Raw genomic sequence first — 21,189 nt, forward strand, 5'->3', positions numbered from 1 at the left:
ACATTTACACAACTCCAGCAGAGAATGAAAATGTACCGTATGTTTTTGCCTTTCAAAGCATGATTCCCTTTCCTGTTTTTGTTATTCTGAAATTAAAAACATTTAGTTGGTGTGCCAGGCAGCAAATGATGTAGACACCCAGGTCACCAACACCCCTCATGCCATGCCAGGGAAAGCAATCAAAACAGCTCTGACTTCAGAAAATCATGGCTGGGCTTTGTTCTTAACACCAAATTAATGTATCACCCTTACACATGATCGTTTATTTGGATCCTCTCAAAGTTTAAAAACAACAACAACAACAAAAAAACCAACCCACAGGAACCAGAAACAATTACTTTAAAATTAAGATGTGTATGCTCATGGCTTTGCCTGCTGCCTCTGATGAGTGCTCATACACGATGTTGCCTAGGGGAGCACTGGCTTTGTTGACTACCGTATCACATTAAAGGTGCCACAAATAAAGAACACCAAACCAAAGGCATCCCTTCCCGCAAAATACTGAAAATGTAAAATTCTCTCCAATTGATTCAATGGAGGTACAGAAAAAGGAAGCAGACAATTTTTTTAAAAAGATAATGCACAAAAATCTGAATCTACAAAAGAGATGCTAAGGTAATTATCTTCTTAAAAATGAGGAGGGGGGAGTTTTTCTTAAACTTTCAATGTAATTTGTGTAATACTCTGTCAAAGAGTTATCTCCCTAAACATATGTGAAAAAGACTCATTTTGGGATACCTGGACAGTAGAGTTGCTTAAGTATTCAACTCTTGATTTCAGTTCAGGTCTATGATCTCAGGGTATGGGATCGAGCCCCACATCAGGCTCCACACTCAGAGTGGAGTTGACTTAAGATTCTCTCTCTCTTTCCTTCCCCCTCTCCTGCCCTCCACTCACACACGTGTTCTCTCTCTCTCTCAAATAAATAAATAAATCTTGAAAATTTTTATTTTACTAAATATCAACATCAAACTTTTCAGGAAACTACCTATTTGCCTATCATTCCAACCAATGCTTAGGGAATAGGCTGCAGGTACTTTTTCCTCTATCACTTCACTGACCTCTCTATCACTAAGATTGATTTATCAGTGTTTCTCTCTCAGAAGTTAGAAGCAAGCAAAAGGACATGCCAATAGCATGTATTTATCTCAAAAATAAAAGTCAATAGTATGAGCTGGAGTCAGCCCTATTTTCCACACCTTCCCTAATACCTAACCTCAACATAAGAGGTGATATTCAGTACCATAACACTGAGGCCCTTACAGGGCTGTCAGCCATGAAAGGCCCTATTGTGCTCATTATTTTACACTTACTCTGACTAGAAACTACACTCATACACTTCAGGAATCTCACAAATGAGGCAACAGGGTCCAGAGAGGTTAAGGGACTTGCCCAAGGCCACAGTTTGTAAATGGCAGAGTCTGGACTCAAATCTTGATCTTGACCCCAGAGTCCATGCTTTTAACCACCACTGTCTGACTTTGTCAGGAGAAACCAAGGAGCAGCCTATTTTACAAAGTGAAAAATAACAGAGAGAACTCAGGGAAGCAGAAACTCCACAAAAATAACATGTGTTAAGTACAGTTCAAATTGGTACCATGCATCAAAACAAAGAAAAACTCAACCAACTTACAACAACTTTCAGGGTTCCCTTAACATCAAAAGATTTGATCACCCAGTTGACAGACTTTTTGCACTTCAAGATCAGGATGAGATTTTTGACCACTTCAAGGTCCTTTCGAGAAGGTCTTATGTCAATTATTATATCCACCTGGAAAGCACTGTGAATGGAAAACAAAGGCAAAGTTAGGACCCAAATGCCAGAAAGTTGCAACTATCTCCTCTCTTCCAAGTCTTCATGTTTCCAGTGTCTGGCCAGTTGATTAAAAAGCTGGAGTTGATCCCAGGCAAATGACATGTGCAAAACAGATTGTTAGTGCACACAAAACAAAATGGTTTTACATAACAATAGACAAATATGCCTGCTGATAATTAGACACTAAAATTTTTCTCCTTCTTTAGGGAAAAAAAAAAATGGTTACTTAATGCATCTACTATTTGAAATGGACTTGGGCAACCAGAGGAGTTTACTTTTAAAGCAGAATTACTGTTTTTCAAACTTCAACACTTTCAATGTGTAACTTTCCAATTTACTATATGCTCAAAATCCTTCAAAACTAGAAATGTAAGTGCCAGTTTGGTGGAGTAGAAGGTGGTAGGGAGGAGGGAGGCCTGGTAGTAAAACAAACAAAACAAAAACACAGGGATGCCTGGGTGGCTCAGTGGTTGAGTGACTGCCTTCGGCTTAGGGCATGATCCCGGTATCCAGGATCGAGTCCCACATCGGGCTCCTTGAGGAAAGCTTGCTTCTCCCTCTGCTTGTGTCTCTGCCCCTCTCTCTCTCTCTCTCTCTCTCTCTCTCTCTCTCTGTCTCATGAATAAATAAATAAAATATTTAAAAAACAAAAAAAGAAAACAAAATAAACTAGGACACTTCAGATAAAATAAGAGACAGAAAGCTGGAGAATTTGACTGAGGCCTGGTAGTAAAAAAAAAACAAAACAAACTAGGACACTTCAGATAAAATAAAAGACTGAAAGCTGGAGAATTTGACTTATATAAGGTTTGCTTAAGCCATTAACATTTGCTACAGAATCGTATCTGCATTTACTTTCCCAAACTTCTGGATATACAGTTATTAAAATAAAGAAAACAGATGGTCAACCAAGTGATTACTGGAAAATTGATGAACAGAACCCAAACTTCTAAGAATTCAGTACAAAAGAGAATTTTTTTTAACCAAACAATAACATTTCTGTCATTCTGAATTTAAAGGAAAGTCTTTTTTTCCATTTGGTTTTACACACTTTGTAAAGCATATGATGAATGATATACTCAAATGAAGCCTGAGGCTTAATATCTAAGCACATTTGCCAGATTGCTTCTATTCCCATTCCCTTTTAATTTTCCACAAAATCCTTCATGTGGGACAGAATGGAATCTTCCCAAAACTGATGTGTAGCTTATTCACTTTTGAAAGTAAAATTTGATTAGAATTTTAATTTTGAAATCCCTCTACAATATAAATTTACATTTTAAATTACTAGTCCACAGGAATGCAGGCTACAGTGGGAGAAAGCCACTTTTCCTCTTTTATTCTCTTTTTAATTTCCTAATCATTCTTGACAGGAGAGTTAAATTCTTAGTCCTGGGGCAGGAAGCTGAGGGTGAAGAGGGAGAAAAGAACACAAGCAGGAGGCAGGTTGTATCTAATGGCTCTCTGGTGTGTCATGATGAAGGGCCACACCTACACATCTACACACACACACACGCACGCACACACAGAGCTTTAAAGTATGATTGCAAATGTGTTCTGAGGATGCTAGGAATAGAATTTTATTAAAAACAGAATGTTATTAAAATTATAATTATGTTAATAAGGCGTATTTTATATATATATTTTTTATCAGAGATAACTTCAGTCAAAGGAGATAATGACGGAGCAAGAGGAATCTTGTCCTTTATTTAGTGCTTGGAAGTTCAGAATAGGCTTCAGGAACTCATCTAGAAGGACATCTAGACACAGATGCAGAAAATAAAATACACCATTGGTGCCTTCACTTCCTTCTTCAAAACTTCTGTTAATTCACCCAAAGCATCAATGGCTCCCTCCCTCCTACACAGGTAGGGTTGTACCTCTCTCAAGTCAGCAAAGATCTTTATTTTCATCTCTCTTTTTCTTTCTTTCTTTTTTTTTTTTTTTAGATTTTATTTATTTTATAGAGAGAGTATACAAGAAGAAGGAGGGGCAGGGGAGAGGCAGAGACTCTGAAGCACATCCTGCGCTGAGCATGGAGCTGATATGGGGCTCAATTTCATAACCGGGAGACCATGACCTGAGCGGAAACCAAGAATTCGACGCTTTACTGACTGAGCCACCCAGGCACCCCTTTCATCTCTTCTCAGTTCAGAACACACACATTCACTCACCTGTAAGGGTTAGAGTTGGGGGTAATTAACTCAATGATGTGTACTTCCTTATCCTGGGGCTGGCTGGATATCACACAACCCTCTGCTGCTTTGGGCTGAAGGTACTCAGCAAGGTAATTGAGCGAGAGAAAATTCTTTCCTATGTTGCATGTAGGAGGGAACACTTGATCTGAAAGTAAAGAAGCACGGGATAATCCATCAAACCACAGAGCTATATGGTAACCAGAATTGAAGGAAAGAAGGTGACACGGATGGTGAGCAAGTGCAGAACACAGGGAACCACAAGCCCTAGGAAGTGCTATAGAACTAACTCCTCGACCACTGCGCCCCTGTAATGCCTCCCCTGTGGTCACCAGGGACCTCCAGCTGACCAATTCCAGCACTCTCTTTTGGTCTAATTCCTCTCCTTTCTTGGTCTCTGTGATAACTGCTTCGTCCTCATCCACTTTCTCTGACCTATCTCATCTCTTTCCTTGGCTCCTCCTCCTCTGCTCATTCTTTAAACACCAGCAATCCTCAATCTTTGGTGCACACCAGAACCCACCTATTTGGACCTCATCCCAGACACTCTGATTCAGAAGATCTGGGGAAGGGGAGGGGGTATCTAGGAAGCTTTCTTTTTGAAAAGCTCCATAGTTGATCCTGATATAAAGCCAAGGCTAAGAACTCAGTTCCTTCCTCAATCCTTTTGTATTCTTAGACGATCTCAATCATTCCCAGGGCTTCGACTTGTACCTAGATCATAACTCCTTTTCTGAGTTGCAGAGCTGTGTTGTCTTTGGGGGACCAAGTACCTCCCACTGAAAAATCCAATAGATATTTCAAAGCCTGCATACTTAATACTGGAATCAATGATCTATCCTATCCCCCAGATATGCTCCTCCTTGGATGTCTGCTATTTCAATGGATAGGAGAACCAACCACCTAATTGATTCCCTGGCCTGCTATGTGGAATTAATCATTCCCTATTTATTCCTCACAAACTCTAGATCTCAAGGTTGAAAGGAATCTGAGGGAAGTGGTGAGGACAGACTTTCACTCTTTCTCACAACCTTGACACAGATGACTAATGCTTTTCCAACACTTCACAGTTTACAAGGTGCTTTCACAAACATCATCTCCTGGTGCTGAGGGCTGCTCATCACCTCCACCAGGGCAAGTGATACAAGTACCGAAAGTCTGAAGATACTCTTGTAACAGCACACGCCGTTTACACAGCACTGTGCTTGATGGGATTTCCAGCCAGCGGTTTAAATGTTTAAACAGAACTTGAAACTGCTGGCAGTGCGACAGCTGGGACCAGTGTCAAGGAAGTTCTAGGTGTAGCAAACTTTTTTCAGAAGGGATAATTAATCAGAGCCCTGGCACTTTAATGAAACAAACTTCTGCCTTTTTCATTTAATGGACAGGATGCTGGGGTTCAAATTCACATGCAGGTCTCACTGAGGACAGAGGAATCAGCCCAGGAGGTCCAAGACTGGGTTGATAGCGCCCTGATCCCAACCCCCACCAAGCCTGCATCGCCTCCCTGGTGCTAAAGTCTAAAGCACACACGGAGCCATCATAGCTCTGGGCGCCATGGTGCCCTCAACACCAGGCCTAAACCAGAGGGGACCAGAGGAGCTCCCGAGGCCCCAGCATGCAGGGTCTTCCCTCTGCATTCTTCCCTACACACCCCCTCAGAGCGAAGAGGCCAGGGCTCTATAGCCTCCCCTCCACATCTGCTGAAGGTTTTGCCAGATGAACAGATGGGGAATGCACACCGCGCAGCTGCAGCCCTGCGGATGCCTCCCCCAGATCACAGGACGGAAAATGATACTGGGGTGGTAAGACTGAAATGGTTTCAAGAATCAGAGGCGGGGTGTATGGGTCAGGGACAAACTAGTCTGGAACTCAAGAGACTACGACCCTCTTGGGATGATGGCCTAGAGTCATCCGGGTCACAGGTATGCCTGGTGTGCATTTGGCATATAGAGGGCACACGGTATGGGTTTTGTGAATTGACCAACAATGATTTGAGATAAATAACAAAAAACTCACCCATGTTGTGACGCTCCTAAGCCACTAGGAAAGGTTTGTTTAAAAGTTGCTGTTATTAAAGGCTCAAGTCCCAGATGCCACTGTCACTGAGTTGAATAAGCTGATCACTTTCTGTTGTGTACACATGTGTGTGTATGAGTTCTTTTTCCCCCAAACGACCTTCCGCATGCCTGGCATCAAAACTTACACTAACTGCCAAGTAGAAAGGAAACCACAAAGGGGAATCCCCGGGCAGAAACCTGGCAAGTTTTGGGGGGAAAAGTCACATGCTTATTTGTATTTTAGGAAAGGATTGACAAATGACTTTGCAACCTAGAATGATATACTCTGGGAACCTGGGAGGTAATGCAAACCCCTCGTTTTCCTGCTGGGGAAACTGAGGCCTAAGTGGCAAATCAGGGGGTTGCTTGAAGTCTCACAGTTAATGAGACCAGCTGGGATAAGAACTGAAATGCCTCAATTCTTCCACTGAGGTATACAGGTGAAAGCAGTAGCTCTCAAATGTGTCCAAATCATCAGGAGTGCTTGTTAAAACACAGATGGCTAGACCCCACCCCTAGAGTTTTCAATTCAGCTCTCCTTGGGTGGGCCCAAGAACTGGCATTTCTAACAAGTTCCCAGGTGATGAGGCTGCTGCTGGGGTGGGGACCACATCTGAGAGCCACTGGGGATACAGGAAGAGGAGGCTCATGGCCTGGGATCCCTGGGCTCAAGCTAAGTGGAGACAAGTTGGGTTTTGGGAAGCTGGCTGATGAGTCCTGCTCAGTGGAGCCTGATCCACGGTGACAGACATCACCTTGTAGTCCACCAACCTAATCAAGGACCATCATTTCCCTCAACTGCTCTTCTCCATGCTGTTCACCAGTGATTACTACCCAACTGGGGGGCTGGAATCAAGTTTCAGGGGTTCCAAAGGTGTTACTAAGGAGTCACCAGTTTTTACTAGACTGGACAACAGGTCCTTTAAGGTCTTCCCTGACTCAAGTGTGTGGCCCTGGGGAAACCCTTAAACCCTCACTCTCAAGGCAGGCAAATGGCTCTGCATAAAAGGTCTTGCACTATCAAGGGAACAGCTCAACATTCTAAATGTTACTGTAATACATTTTCTTATTCTAACAAATTCCTGGGGGGAGGTTGCTGGTAATCAGTATCTTTCATGCTACTAGAATTCTGCTTCAGAAATGCAGACCCCTGGCAGGGCTTAGAACCTTCAGTAAAAGAGGTTTTTTTCATTTTGTTCCAGTGGGACCTGACTTATATTAATAGCTACCTGACCACCCTGAGTTCAGTAACAAACTTCAACTTTTTAGATCTAACACTCATCTAAAACTCTTCTCTGTGCTCTGCTGAACAAGTCTCTCCATCCAGGTGCCTACTTGCATTTTTAGGCTGCGCTTACCTGGCTAAGTAAAACTTACCTTAGGGCATCAGGAAATAAGCATTAGATTCAAGAGTCAGGAAACCTGGGCTTGAATTCTGGCTTCGTCCCTTGCTAAGAACATAAATTTTAGCAAGCTAGCTTAACCCACCACTAACCCTTCGGTAAAATGGGGGAAATAAAGGTTTTCTCCTAGGATTACTGGTGAGGCTAATAATGGTTTTCTCCTAGGATTACATGGGAGAAGCACCTGCTGTGGCATTTGCAAATAGCACAGACTCCAACGTCAGTATCCGCCTTCCCTACATCTGTCAAACAGCCCAGATATAAGAATAGGCTGGGAACAAGCATTTGAGAACCCATGCTGTGCTGCCATGTTGTCTGTGGAAGGGGTGACAACTGCTGTAGAATCCAACAGAAAGCAGATGGACGCTGAAGCCCAACATGCAGTTTTCATACAATCACCTGACTATAACAAGAACTCATTCACAAGAGTTGTTATTTCTAGTAACTTATGGGGGCTCCAAATATACTCAACTAAAAATAATGATGAAAGAAGTTATTTTTAAAAATGGGCCTTCAAGCTGAGTTACCAGATATTTATATCCCTCTGCAAGGCAAGGAAATTAAAATGGGCAATCTCTTATCAAGGCCACACAGTTCCTTTCTCCAATAATTTGTCCCCGTAACTGGCATGAGTATTAAAAATATACTCAAGCACTTTTCCTCTGCGATTTTCCAAAATTTAACCTATGTTTCAAGACCATTAACTAACATTGGCTCCCAGTGTTTGCAGATCAACAGGTAAGAGGACGCCCTAAACGTTGACTCATTCTGGCAACTCTTCCCGAAGGCCATTAAAGATCACCTCCTGTCCCTCACCTCAGATTCTCACCCTTCATTCGCTTCTGACTTCTGTGTGTGGAGATCTTCTAAACCCTACACCATAATCTCCTCTCCCAACCATGCTGCTCCCCATTGCCTGCTTAGCTGATCCCAGGCCTAGGTCTTCAGAAGGAAGAAGGTAAGAGCGGGTGTGTGTGAGGGGAGCAGGTCCAGCGATCTCTCAGGTCCCTGCCAGCTCCCACATTCTATAATTCTAAGTTTCCTTGCCCTAACCACCTGGTCTCTGAAAAGAAAACAACTGACTTCCATAAATCAGTCATTAACTGAAACCACATACAATTTACCTTCTCCCACTTTAATATAAATGTTTCTTGCTATCTTGAGTTCAGTGAATGAAGTGACTGCCCCGTACTCCTTTTGAGCCCAATTTAACAGATGTTCGTTTCCATGGGGGAAGCTCCTTTCTTCTGTTTCTGCTGACAAAGAGAAGTTTCCTGATGAAAATTGGACCGTGGAACCCTGAGACACCTAGAGGAAAGAGAACAGAATAAAGGAATATACATATTTAATGTGACACAGTCACCAGGGGCTGAATTATCATTAGAGAAAGCACTTATCAGACAACCAATGGGTATTTTTGTCAATCTAACCTCTTCTCTTTGTTATAAAGGCAGATTTTCAAAATTTTCTATTTTCAGCAGCTGATTCAAGAAACAGTCCCAAGGTTACTTCTTTTAGGAAACAACAAAGCTACCAATGATGCAGGACACCTCCAAGAATTTTTAAAGAACTCTGGGATGAGAGACTGCAGAGTGCATTGTGAGTTATCATAAGAATTATCACTGCTGTTCTTTCGGATATCTAAATTGAAGTAATTTCAAGTAATGAGTTTCAAATCAAGCAGAAAGCCTTAGCTGAGTGTTGTCATGGGCTTGTTGTGGGCTTCAAGATCAGGCAAGCAATCCAAAGCCTTGTTAGGAAGTACATTTGACTTCTAGGTCTTCCATGACCGCAGCATCTACCAACAGTCACCACCAAAGATACACAGCAGGAATGCCCCTAGGGTTTATGTTCTCCTGAATGCTGAGATAAGAAAAATGACTGGAGCCTTCTACCACATTACACTGCGTCCTAGAAGTGAGATGCATGCATATTATAGTTTATTTTGTAAGAACCCCCCAAAACCCATAGATAATGAAGTCATGAGGCTGTTGAACTGATCCTAATAAAACTTTCGGGCTGATTTATGCAAGTACCACATTCTTGCTTGATGTACTTAGACAATTGCTGACTTAGCACATCATGGTATATATAATTAACACATACAAAAAGAGGAAAATTATCATCTTGCTGCACTGCAATCAAATTTAGTTGGTGAAAATATGTATGTCATCTTTATTGGCTAGCATTTATAAAAATAACTGATTTCATTAATGTCAGGGTGAAACCTCAAATTGTCAGCAAAAAGGTTCATAAATTCCCAAGTCACACAACTACAAATGTATTAAGTTTCACATTAACTACTTGTCATTAACAAAAAGCAAAACAATTTCTGAAGGGATTATAAATAACCAGACTAAAAGCAGGTGAGGGCAGGGATTTTGCTCATGGTTCTATTACTTACAGCAGTATTTTCAGGCTTAATGCACATACAAAATAGTACTTACCCTAACTATTGAGCTAATATTTTCTATTCAATTATATATATGTACAGTAGTCTCCGCTTATCTGTGGGGCATATCTTCTAAGACCTCTAGCGGATGTCTGAAACCATACACAGTACTGAACCCTATACCATGCTTTTTTCCCTACACATGCATACCTATAATAAAGTTTAATTTAGAAGTTACACACAGTAAGAGATTAACAACAGTAACTACTAATAAAATAGAGCAATTAAAACAGTATGTTGTAAATAAAAGCTATGTGAATGTGGTCTGTCTTCTTCAAAGTGTCTTATTCTAATGTATTTGTCCTTCTTCTTATGATGATGTCAGATAATAAAATGCTTATGTGATGAGGGGTGCCTGGATACCTCAGTTGGTTAACCTTCTGACTCTTAATTTCGGCTTAGATCATCTCAGGGTCATGAGGCTGACCTCCACATGGGGCTCCATGTTCATCGAGGAGGCTACTCAAGATTCTCTTCCCCTCCTGCTGCCCATCCCTCTGCTCATGCTCTCTCTCTCTCTCTCTCTCTCTCTCAAATAAATAAATAAATCTTTTTTTTAAAAAAAATGCCTACATGAGGAGTTGAAGTGAGGTTAATGACATAGGCATTGTGGTGCAGTGTTAGGCTACTACTGACCTTCTGACAATTCATTGGAAGGAGGATAATCTGCTTCTAGACTGCAGTTGACCACCAATAACAGAAACCATGGAAAGCAAAACTGCAGATAAGAGGTACTACTGTATTTTTTTAAACGCTAGGAAAGAAGTTTTTCCCCAAATTGATTCCATGACCTACTAATGCTGTGGTCTCACTCTTGGCTGAAAAGTAGAAGCATTTAAGCTTCCAGATATCCTTAGGTCCAGGCTACACCCCAGACCAATTAGAATCTTTGGGATGGGACCTAGACATTGGATATATTAAAGCTCCCTGAGCAATTCCAAAGGTCAGCCTTGGTTGAGAAGCCCCACCTTAGCGGGTACTGAGTAACCCGATAGTTTAAAAAGCATTATTATAGGTCAGAGACAGCGTGGGTACCTTGCAGCTTTCTCTACATCAGTGGCTCTTCCCTGGGGTGATTTTGTCCCCCAAGGGACATTTGGCAATGTCTGGAAACATCTGTGATTGTCACAACCAGGAAGGAGGAGCTATCCAGTGAAGAGAGGCCAGGAATGCTGCTAAACATTCTACAATGCACAGAACAGCCCCCATGATAAATAATTATCCAAAATGTTAATACTATTGTGACTGAGAAATCCTGGCCTATACTTTGAACTGACCAAATGTTAGTAACACTCAAACATCTATGGGATCCCCAGATTGGATCCCTAAACTGACAACCCTCTCTATATTAGAAGTTGAGCTGTTTAGCACTTAATAAATAATAAGAGAAACTTCCTGGTTTGTATTGGCTCGGGAAGTCCAGAGCTAATCATTACTAAGCTGGACATAAGCCATGACCTCTTCATTAGTTACCACCTCTTGCACACCTACTATGTATCAGGTGCCACCAAGTGCTATGAGGTGGGGTAATGAGGTGGGGTCCTGATGCCAGTTTTATATAAAGCAAAGCCAGTGGGGACTGTTCAGCTTCAACCTTGTTTTGACAATGCCTTGCATAAGAAAAGGTTCCTGAACCATTTACCTGCCAAACAAGAACCATGCCAACCTACATATAAATCCTCCGAGGCTTTGCAACTCACCAGCACTGAACTTCAGGGTTTATCTGAGTTTTATGACTTAAGCACTGTAGTAAAATCTTCTTTTCACTGAAAAGCACTTGTGCTAAAAAGTCATTTTTATCAAGGCTGTCACCGAAAAAACCCACAACAGTGCAAAGGCCTTTGTCGCTCTGCCAGCACCGTCCTGAATGTTTAGGCAGGCATCCCCGGAGGTTCCACTCCTTTTGTCCTCCTTCATGCTACAGCCATAAAATCAAGCACTTGAGTTTTAAACATTTTACACAGAGTGTGTTTCTTCAGAGTGGAACGTGGGATATACAGTGTAAATAAGAGAAGAAATAGAGAGCAACTTGGAAATGTACCCTCAAGTCACAGAAGAGCAATACTACGTCAAAGCAGATTCCTCAAGAAGGGGCAACTCCTGGCTGATCCCTCCACGTCAACCCTGCTCAGGTCTGCGTTCTCGTTCTCTCGGGCCAGAGGCAACTAGGTTCATACGCTCACAGCTGAGGAATTTGGAAAAGGAGTTAACTGCCACTCCTCAGGCACATTCCAATAAGAAGAAAGCAAAGCTGCCAGAGGCAGTGAAGTGTCCCTGACTGCAGGTCAGTGGAAATTTCCTGCTGTGGCTAGGGGTTAGTCAGCACTCCTCCGGACCACCGGTTCTCCTGGCTCCGACAAAGCTGGACGCCGACAAAGGCCTCCCCCAACCCCCACCAAGCTTTAGAAGGTAATGTTCTTTCCATCTGCTTCTTGGGATGACCTGAGAGCTAGGCTACTATGATTTCTACAGTAGAGACGAAGAAACCTCAGAGAAGCTACTGGCCTACCCAAGGTCAGAGAATCAGCACTGGAGCAAGACCAGAACTGGAGACTTCGGACTCCTGGTCATAGCTGGCCTGTATGGCACTAACCCTGCCAGAAGGAAGACCTCACTAGCTCCCAAGGTGGATTTCGGTTCTATCTGTAAGATTTACCTTCCACCCACACATCTGAGCTATGCCTTCCAGACCAGGAATTTCTTCTTCTTTTCTCCATGAGACAAGCCTTCAAATGTCTGAAGATGTCATTTGAGCCTGATCATGACTTCAGATCCTCAGGGCACTATTCCCAGCCCCCTCAAGTCCTCCCCAGATACTGTGGTTGTCAGATCTTAACCAGCATGGGCTCTGAAATGTGGTGCCTGGGACAAGGCTTGGTGTTTGGGGTGCGGTCTGACAGATGCACCATAATGGTTAATTCTGTGTCAACTTGACTGGGCTACAGGGTGCCCACGTACTTTGTCAAACATTATTCTGAGTATTTCTGTGAGGGTATCTGTGGATGAGATTAACATTTAAATCAGGAGACTAAGTGAAACAGACTGTCCTTCCTAACATGTGTGTGGGCCTCATCCAATAGGCTGAAGGCCTGACCCCTCCCTGTCTAAGAGAAAATTCTCCTGCCTGACAAACTCGTCTCCTTCAAATTGGGACATCAGCTCTTCATGGTTCAGTAATAGCCTCCTGGACTTTGGATTCAAACTGGGACAGACTGTTTGGATCTGGGACTTGCTAGCTTCCATAATCGAGTGAGTCAGTTCCTTACAATAAATCTCTTTCTACACCTATGTGGACACAATAAGGCCCAAAATCACATTAGCTTTTCTATCAGCTGAACCCTGCTGTTATTTCCTATTCATTAATTTATACTTTAAAAATACATGTGACATGTATCTATTGAGCTTCTAGGCCAGGCACTGTTGGAGATGCTGGGGTAACAGTACAGAAGGGGGCACGCAGAACTCCATATCCTTGTGGAGATTACGGTCTGGTAAGGAAGTCAGAGGCGTAAAATAACTAAGTAAAATACGTAATATCCTAAGAGGTGCTATGGAGAGAGAAGAGGAGAAGGTTTAATGCTGTCAAGGGGAAAGTCCAACTGAGAAAGTCATTGAGTAGCTAAAGTCCTGAAAGAGAGCAAGCTCTGCAGACTTCAGAAGGAAAGCATCTGTGGTTGAGAGAACACCAAGTGGGGAGGTCTGGCAATGGGGAGTGGGAGTGGGGAGCCAGTGCGGCTGGAGCACTGGGCTCTGGGCTGGGGGAGAAGACACGTAGCTAAGAAGGTCAGAGAGGTCAGGGAGACCAGGAGCTCCAACCTGACCTTACCCTTACCTAACCTTACCGTGCTGGTAAGGGTTTGTGACGTTCCGTTTGGGTGAGATGGCTCACCACTGAGAGTTGATGAAAACATCTAACAAGTGCTTTAACAGAATTACTCTGGTTGCTATGGCCAGTCTAGACTGAAGGGAGACAAGAGCAGGAGTAAACTTCTGTGATAAACCCAGGGAGAACAAGTGGCAGCTCAGAGCAGGGCAGTGGAGATGGTGGCACCTAAATACCCAGGTCTTTATTTTATCAGGGTGAGGCTTTTTACATCCTTCCCTTATACCAGTACCTCTTTCATACAAATACAAAGTCTTATATTTATTCCTTAGACCCATATTTGAAGTTTGTGGAGAACACAAACACATCTTTATTCTGTTAGCTGTCAACATCGCTGTATTTCCTATGTGTGTCTTCTACACGTTCATCTGAATCCCTGAGCAGTGGAATAAGACCAGGCTAAGGTCTGTGGACTTGCAGGTACACCCCAGGGCTAACCCAAGTATGCTAAACAGCACTTGCTGGGGTCCCGGGTTGTTCAGCCACTACAAAGTAACCCCATAGAACCGCCCTCATCTTATCTCTAAGGGCATCATGCTAGAACCTGTCCAGAGTCCTGCTGAAATAAAGACAAGATCTATCGCTGTCATCACTCTAACAGTCAGGGCCCTACCCCCAGTCTCATCTTCATGGTATGGTCCCCTTATTAGAGTCTGGCTTGGGTTAAGGTCTGTGGAAGAACACAGATATAAGGAGAATAACAAAAAACAAATACCTTTTCTCATACAAGGAGGAGTTACAATCACAATTACAAAGAAAATGACGACATGAAGGAATATGGAATTGTTTTTAAAAATGTTAAGAACAAGGATTTTATATTTGGATAAAATGGCAGAAACTTTCTAAAGCTATTGATTCTATCCCACATTCTCCACCTTGCCATCCTACCACCGCACTTTTGGCCCTAAGATCAACCTGTATCTCAACCATTACAGTCACCTCCAATATCTTCTGACTTGCTAATCCTGTCTCCCTCCTCCACCCTGGCACCTGAGAGATCATTCTTAAAAAAGTCAACACATGATGATGCAGGACAGTATCTAAGCATCTAAGATGGCATATGACCAGAGAGGGCCTCTGCCGGCCCCACTTCGTATCACACCCCCAGGTTCCCACCATATGGAATCACTCATCCTGCTGCTTCGGGCTCCCCAGTCTTTTTACATCCTGCTCCCCACCTGCACTGCTCTTCCCAAGCTTCGCAGACTCCCTTCCTTTCCTCAAGTTGTCACACCTCTGGTCTAGCCCCTCTCTCCCATGTACTGTGACCATTTACCAGCAAAACTGGCAAAAGAACAACACCTTGAGGGCCAAGAAAGCGCCTTGTTCATTTCAAATTTCCCGGGCTTGGCACACAGCTTGGCACCAAGCAGGGACTTGCTAATTGCCTGCTGATTAGAACTCAACTCTGTTACTTACAGGAAAGGATATGCTATAATTTCTCTATTCCTGTCACCCCAACTCCTTACTTCCCTCATTGCCCAGGAAATGATCTTTTAGCCAACCTTGAAACCCCATGATTTGCTTCTTCACCCAATAACTCCAGCTAAAAACCAATTATTAAATCATTCAGTAGCTCCATGTCTTCCCCCCAAAATTCAGTGAACTTTCCTCCTGCTTGCTAATTAAAACCCAGTCCTCTGACATGACAAACATCTTCCTGTGGGAATGAATGGAGGGCTGAGCTACAAGAATCCTGATCCTTAGCAAGCGTCTGCTGAAGGGGCAAACGTGAAGCACTTTATTGCTAACAAGCCCTGGGCAGCCGAGATGCACACTGGGCCGCCTCCTCTCCTGAGTGCTCTTCCCTACTTCAACCACGCAGGACATTTGTATTTTAGATTCTGGTTATGCTACCAGATTTTGTTTTAAAGAGCAGAACATTACTCTATCTGCCAGTGCTGGGAGTTTTATTACAAGAACTTACGGCGAGGCAACGAGAGCCAAGTTTATTATTTTTTCTGGATCAGATTCAACAACCTTGTCCAAAAAGAGCAAGAAAAAAGCCAAAGAGGCAACCAGCTCTTTTGTTTCCACACCTGCATTTGAGCTTTAACTCTTAAAGTCCTAAGCAGATCCACGGAAGCCTCAAGATTTATCTCCCAAGCCCAAGTGAAGTGAACAAATCCTGGCTGATGGGTGCAGTCACCATTTTCCTGGAACAGAGGTTTTCTGTTTTAGCACTTAACTCAGCACACCAGCTGACTCAGAGGCCCGGTGGTTGCATCACAGTATCCCTCTGGGCCTCCCCCAAGTTGGTTTGGTCTTCAGTGAGGGGGGAGAGAGAAACTTTGCAGAGGGTGGTGCTATACCCTAAGGACTCCCCTCGTCCTGGGCCCTTCCTCCTGCTTCACTGCCCTCACCTCATAATGAATGCTCCCAGATGAATGGTCCTGATAAAGAAGTCTCATCTGAAGTTTGTCCTCACCCTCCTCTAAGGCCACTCACATGTTACCTTCTCATGGGGCCTATTTAAAATTACAATCCAACCTTCCAGCAGCCCCACTCTAACAATTCTGATCCCCCCCCAACAACCTGCTTTCCATGTTCTCATTGCTCTTAGATTGAACAGTCACCTACCAAACTATCATATAATTTACTTATTTATTATACTTATTGCCTATCTCCTCCCACCAGAACGTAAGCTTCTTCAGAGGCCGGGATCTTCGTCTGGCCTGTTCATGAGGGTATTCTGTGCACCTAAAATAGTGTTGTACACAGCAAAGATACTCAAAAAGTGTTTGTTGAATGAATGAATGGATCTTGAGGTCCAACCGTTTGGTACTACCTGCCTAAATTTCTGTAATGGAGAAGGATTCTGAGGGCATTCATATACAGAAGTAGTGGAGAAAGGAGGAGGAGTCAACATGATGATCAATCATGTGTCTGCCAGCGGCTCAGGGCAGGCTGTACTTGTCTATAGCTGTCAAGTATAGTAGCCACTAGCCACATGCCACCATTGAACACTTGAAATACTGCTAGGTAAACTGACTTGTGTTGTAAATGTAAAATACATACCGGACTTTGTACTGTGTCATATAGCACAAGAAGAAAGCAAAGAAATCTCAACAATTTTTTTTATTGATTACATGTTAAATGATATTATTTGGTTATACTGGGTTAAATTACATATGCCATTACAATCAGTTTCACTTATTTCTTTTACCTTTTAAAATGCACTAATGGAGGATTTTTTAATTGCCTCTGTGGTTTACATTTTATTTCTATTGGTCAGCACTGCTCTAGAATCTCCTCCAATATGACTCTAAGGAAACACTCATAATATCCACCTATCCCTCTGCTTCTTGATCTGGTCTCAGAACATAAATCAATGTCAAGAAGCCACCTCAAGCTCAATGCTTCACAAAGTGTGATCCTTAGGCCAGTAAAATCATCCTGAAGATTCCAGGGTGAGTAGGAATGTAGGCTACAGGAAATTGCATTATAACCTTCCTCCCACCACTCCCATGATTCCAATACATATTTGAAGATCACTGCTCTAGGCTGTAGATACAAATATTACTTAAATTCCAAATAATCTTTGTTAAGCATGAACAGGATTGTGTACAGATCAAGCAAGAATCCTCTCCTCTGTGCTGGTAGAAAAAAAGAAAGAAGAAAAAAAAAAGCCAAGAGGGAGAGGGTAAGACCAAGTCATGGATGGAGTCATCATCTTGCACATCTAAAAAGAAAGAAATGGGCCTTGTGAAATCAGAGGAGCCACAGCTACCCAAAGATAAAGAAAAGCCTGCTGACATCCCCAAGGAAAATCTATTCCAGGAATCACACACAAACAAACCCTATATCTCAGCTGTGGTCCATTTGGAGCTTGAGTTACTGGTTGGGTGAGTGCCTGCTACTCAGGTTGTATTAGCTCCTTGGGGCTGGCTGCCCTGCTCTGCTCTGCTCTCACACCCAGCTTCACACATTCACATGACTTTGGCATTGGTGAAAGTGCAGCACGTAGACAATCAAGACCATCTCCTCTCTGTCTTTTGTCCTGCCCTGCCCCCAGCTTTTACGATTACTACTCCTTTTCCTTGACTCCTGTGCACACAAATCTCTTTTTGGAGTTGCATGCTTGGGAAAATAGAGCAAAATAAGAAAAACAAATAAAGCAAAGAAAAATTCAACAGTATTTCCAAAACACCTGCTGTGTCAAGTATTTACTAGTTCCATTCTAGAGGAAAAAAGGACATAGATACAGTAAAATAGGAATTTCTCTAGAATTTAGGTTTATATGTAATTAGGATCTATGCAGATGCATCCTAGAACTCATAACAGTCCCCACACAGAAAGGCACTGAGGTTATGCTCTGGTGTATTCCGTGCACAAAGTCCAGTAAAAACAAACTTACATAAAATACTGGAACAGTACTGAAATATTTACCTCCCAAATGAGGACTAAACCCTATATTCTGAAAGAGGAAAATCACATGCTCTCCCTACCCAATTCCTGGGAGGGCTGTGCTTGCCTATTTCCTCCAAAGCCACGTGATATGAAATGTGATCTGAAACATGTTTTCTATTAACCATATATCATGACTCAATGTTTTTTTAAGTTTGTTTTAAAGAAATAATTTCCATGCCCACTAACCTACAGTCATAATTTGTAATGCTACATATTCATGAGCCATGTGATTATGGTATCTGCCAATGGTATACTCAAGAAACACAAATCCACGCAACCATTTAAAAATTCTTGGGTGTTTTTTATTTTGTATCTACAACCAGATTACTTTCTTCTACTAAAATGATTAAAACACTCAACACTTTTTCTCAAAACATTCATGATGGTCACCCTCTGCTTTTAATTTTAATTTTTGCTGAAACATAAAGAACTAAAGGATTGAAGCTGGCCTCTGTTCTTAACACCCAACATGTTTACACATGTCCAAGAAGAAAGCTCTGAGACGCTGCCCCTCTGAATATAAACATGCACAAACTTGAACGTGAGCCACTACAAAAAGCAATACTCTAATCTCCCATGGTAATGTTACAAAAATGATAGTATATGTGAATATACAAAGAGGAGCAAAATATGTTACTCCACCTGAAAGACAGACTCAGTCTACCCAGGTTAACAAATTAATGAAGCATGACTGCTTTATAATGTAGACTTTTCCAAAGTAGAACCTGAGGCCACACAGGGACCCTCAATGGTCTTATAAAATGAGCTCTCCAGACTCCTAAATTTACCCTTTTTCATCCATCTCTCAGGATTTTAGGATGAGCATTACCCAAAATTTAAAGTGCACTTGCCATCTAAAGGGCATTTTTCAGCGGCACCTGGGTGCTTTGTCAGTTGAGCGTCTCTTGACCAACTCAGGGTTGTGAGATCAAGCCAAGCCTGCTTAAGATCCTCCCTTTCCCTCTGCCCCCTCTTCCCCTTATGTGCTCTTTCTCTCTCTCTCTCTCTCTAAAAAAAAGGAGGGGGGCATTTTTCCAGAAAAGAATAAAACGTTGACATTATTACTATTACCAGGATCCTCAATCTGTTTTTGCTCTCCAAATGTGCTTCTGGGAAATCCCTCACCAGGGAAGATTCTTTTAAGTTACATCCAATCTGGCAACCCAGGTTCAAGGGCACAAATGGAACTTTACAAGTGCTTGGCTCCAAAGAGGTTCTCAGAATTCCCTTTACAGAGTTCCTCTTTATCAAGATGGATAATCTAAGTTCCATTTTATAGACAAGGAAATTAATGGTCAGAGAAGCTACAGGATCTGCCCAAGCCACACAGCTGATAGAAAGCAAAGCTGACAACAGAACCACAGACTTTCTTGCCCATTGGAGAGCTATTTCTACTGCACTACCATGGAGTAGTCAGCTACTCTCAAGAAATCAGTAGAGCTGGGTAGACAGAGCCCCACCTTAGCCTCCTAGCAATAGAACACTGGAGATAATAACCACTGCAGTGTTGGCTCCAAACAGTAGCTCTGAACATTACCCAGCAGCCTATATCAGCCAGAAACTATACAATGCCCAGAACAGGCTCTCTGTGATAAACATGGAAGGGCTAGAGATCAAATGGCCTTTTGTGGGCCTTTAGCAGAGGAGGCAGATGGATAAGCCCCTGAGTTCTAGGTATACTCTGTGTCCTAGGATCACAGCCTTGTCATTCAGCACCCCCAATGGGACAAGCCAGAAGCAGAGTGAAGAGGACTCCCTGGCCCAATGGCATTCAGAGGCCATGTGAGGATACAGCGTCACCACCAGGGGCAAAAACCAACAGCAAAAAAAAAAACCGTTCTCGGGATACACATTCTACCTTGGGCAAAGGAACAAGGAAGGCCAAAGAGGCCCTTTCTTCTCCTGCAGAAATCAGCTTCTAAGCCAGGGGTTGGATGAAGGCCGTCTGAAGTGCCAGAATTGGGCTGCCTCAAGTAAACCCAAGGACTCTGTGCCCGGGAAGGAGTCAGGCCGTCACACAGTCCCCGTCAGAGATGAGGAGGGCAGGCCACCTGTGCAGAATGCTAGCCCAGGGCCTGAGAGGACCAAGGCCCAGCCACGAGCTTTCTAGACAGCCTCACCACAATCTCCCAGGAGACAAGTTTCTCTCCCTCCTACTACATGAAAAAATACTCTGCAACCTCCCTTAACAAAACACTCACTTTTTCTACCAAACAGCCCCTTGGAGGCTGCTTACCACATTAACCAAGGGCACCAGCGATGTACCGTTTGATATAATTGCCCAAAGCTTGGGAAGGGCAGATCCATCAGATTGCCAGATGAGCCTCAGACTCTAACGCCCTACAGCATGTAATGGAACTCTACACGAAGAAACCAGCCTTCCCCCCTCAGTGAAATCGAGTTTATTTAACCTCAATTTGTTGAATGAAACCAAAGCCTTCACAGAGATGGGCCCCAGGCCTGCACACAGACATGACACAGCAAGTCCAGCAGAGCCAGGAAAAGTCTACGCTTGCGTGAACCCTCCAGGACAGGATGTCTTGATCAGAAGGAAGACTACACCCAGGCAGACCTCGTAAGGCCAAGGGGCCACTTGCTGGCAACATTCACAAGCCTGAACCCAGCAAGTAAGATAAATCCTAGGAAGTCTTCCAAGAAACTCTTTCTGAACCAGGATTACCAGCTGAAACTGGACTCTTTCCAATGCTCTAATTGCCACAGTGACATTTAGGAAGAGCTCTCTTACCACAAATGGACCAGAAACGCGTTCCTAGGAAATATGGTAGTTGACTGACCCTAGTTCATGAGAGGATCAGGCCCCTTACAATTAGGGCTCTTATGGACAAGCCACAAAACCAACAGATAAGCAGTCTCTGGAACAAAAATGCATGGTACACAACCACTTGGAATATCCCACAGGGCACAGTGACTCATTCCACAAGAGACGTTTTTTTAGAAAGAAGAAGAACC

The 21,189-nt window shown here is 43.0% G+C and overlaps 1 protein-coding gene across 6 annotated transcripts in view; it reads right to left on the reverse strand.

Moving 5' to 3' along the window:
• The window catches only part of TGFBR3 (transforming growth factor beta receptor 3), a 194,068-nt gene that overhangs the window by 44,797 nt on the left and 128,082 nt on the right, over positions 1–21,189 (reverse strand). For 5 of the 6 annotated variants that reach the window (XM_072834466.1, XM_072834464.1, XM_072834462.1 and 2 more), the window contains exons 5-7: positions 8,599–8,782; positions 3,991–4,159; positions 1,634–1,781 (exon numbers count right to left, since the gene is read on the reverse strand). In XM_072834466.1, coding sequence (XP_072690567.1) covers positions 1,634–1,781; positions 3,991–4,159; positions 8,599–8,782 — 501 coding nt within the window. Of the gene's footprint in view, positions 1–1,633; positions 1,782–3,990; positions 4,160–8,598; positions 8,783–19,290; positions 19,507–21,189 lie in introns of those variants that run through there. The other variant, XM_072834467.1, reaches the window with a different exon arrangement.

The sequence above is a fragment of the Canis lupus genome, chromosome 8 (genome assembly GCF_048164855.1).
Source record: "Canis lupus baileyi chromosome 8, mCanLup2.hap1, whole genome shotgun sequence".
In the NCBI taxonomy this organism is placed as follows: Eukaryota; Metazoa; Chordata; class Mammalia; order Carnivora; family Canidae; genus Canis; species Canis lupus.